The following is a 1899-nucleotide window of genomic DNA, read 5'->3' as shown; positions in this document are numbered from 1 at the left end:
ATGGTCCACGCGGGTGCCTCCGGGCAGATCGGGCTGCTGTCGGCTGCCTCCTCGGAGGCCGAGGCCAGCCCCAGCCAGGTGGCCAGGGCCAGCACCAGCAGCCCCCCCATCCTGGACCCCGGCCCTGGCAGGGGGACATGGGGTGTTATTCTCCTCCCAGATCCACTGCAACCCCAAACTGTCTCCCTGCACCCTGCTCCAGGGTACACAAGGACTGGTGGGCAGTGTTGGCCTGGTCCTGGCACTGGGAGCCAGGACCCCCACCCCAGGGGGCAAGGAAAGGGGGATGAGGTGGGGAATTGGAGCACCCAGCTCCTTGCTACCATCTTTTGTGGACACCCAGTGCCACAGCATCCTGTTCTCCCCTGGCAGCAAACACCCACTCCATACATCAAGAGATGAAGGCGCTCCTCCTCCTATGGGCCTTCTCCACTTCTCTGATCCCACAAAACAAACCCAGCCCCAGGCAGAGGGCTGTCTTTACCCCAGAAGGGAGCCGGGATACAGCCCTCGTCATCTCAGCCACCAGTGAGCAGTTACACGGACAGAGATGGTTTCACCTTCAGGTCACCTTGAGAGTCCTTGATGCCCCACAAAGTGCTTTGGGCGTACACAGAGCCTTTAAAGCCCTTGAGTCCCAACATCTGTCTGAAGCCCCTTCCTCTCACAGCCCCCTAACCCTGCCCACCCCAAGATATTCCCCATTCCTCTAGTATCCAGCACATTTAATGGGCAAGGGGGAGGATATGGGTCTGGGAGGGATGATCTGGGGAAGGAGCAGGGAGATGCAGGATCTGGTCAAGGCGGATGTGCCCCCAATTCCCAGCCCTCTACCCCGCGAGAACGAGCCCTCGATACCGCACTTCTCCTCGCTGCCGTCCTCCCTTGCTCCCGGCCCCAGCAGCTTTCAGCAGCTTCCAGCTGGCCCTGGTCCCCCTTTTATCTCTTGTCCACTCTCCCCGCCCAGGAGGGAGGAGAAGAGCCTGGCTGGAGCGGGGACTGCGCCCCGGCCGCCACCGCCTGCCTCGAGGGGACAGCAACAAGGCAGGCACTGTCCCCGTCGGTGCCATGTGGCCTCGGGGTGCTGCTGCCACAGCCCGGCCCAAGCCGTGCTGGGGCAAGGCGGTGCCTGGTGCCGGGGTGACGCCGGAGGGTGACAGGCGGTGCTGCAGGGAAGAGACGGACACAGCCGCTCCACACCTCCCAGGCACAGGAGGGCTGGGGGCATTGCCAAGCACTGCTTACACCAAAGGCTTGCAGAACTGTGGGGTGACCTCGAACAGCGCCACCCATGCACAAGGTCCCAGAGGAGCCACCAGTGCAGCCTCTGTCACCCTGCAGCCAAAAAGATGGTGCCTCCCTCACACCCTAGGGTGCTGGAGCTCCCTGCCCTGTGGGGTGTCACCCCAAAGGCTGTGCTGTTCTGTTGTGCCCATGGCCACTCTCAGGCCAAGCTTGGCTCCACAGCAACCCCCCAGTGTCCGGTCCTATGCCTCTTGTCCGGCCCCATACTGGGGCTGTGGTGGTGTCGGTGTTCCCTTGGGAAATCACAGCAACACTGGATTCCACCCCCCAACCAAACAAGAGGAGCTCACCACTCTGGCAGCACAAGGACATCTCTGCAAATATTTGAGCAGTTTATTGTACCTGGGATCTGTACAAAAACATGATAAGGCAGGGAAGGGCAGCAGGCACAGTCACAGCGGGGGCAGAACATGATCCCAGCCACACAGAGGGGGGATTCGTCTGAAAAGAGCAGGTGGAGAGGGGATCGCTGCTGGGGGGCCAGAGGGTCTCAGAGGTGTCTGCAAGATGTGGGGCCGTGGGCTGGATTGGTGAGCAGCCCCATCTCATGACTGACACCGGACCTTCCCCAGAGCTATCAGCCCCCCCCCCCCC

At 62.0% G+C, this 1899-nt stretch overlaps 1 protein-coding gene across 1 annotated transcript in view; it reads right to left on the bottom strand.

The window, feature by feature from the left end:
- LOC103621977 (selenoprotein Pb) overlaps positions 1–959 on the bottom strand; it is a 3191-nt gene extending 2232 nt beyond the window's left edge. Inside the window, exons 1-2 of the mRNA XM_017743448.1 lie at positions 859–959; positions 8–124 (exon numbers count right to left, since the gene is read on the bottom strand). Coding sequence (XP_017598937.1) covers positions 8–110 — 103 coding nt within the window. The 5' untranslated portion in view covers positions 111–124; positions 859–959. The remainder of the gene's footprint in view (positions 1–7; positions 125–858) is intronic.
- Between the last annotated feature and the right edge of the window lie 940 nt (positions 960–1899).

Source organism: Corvus brachyrhynchos, unplaced genomic scaffold (assembly GCF_000691975.1).
Source record: "Corvus brachyrhynchos isolate BGI_N302 unplaced genomic scaffold, ASM69197v1 scaffold48, whole genome shotgun sequence".
NCBI lineage: Eukaryota > Metazoa > Chordata > Aves > Passeriformes > Corvidae > Corvus > Corvus brachyrhynchos.
The sequence above is the reverse complement of the archived record's forward strand: the minus strand, read 5'-3'. Positions and strand labels throughout refer to the sequence as shown.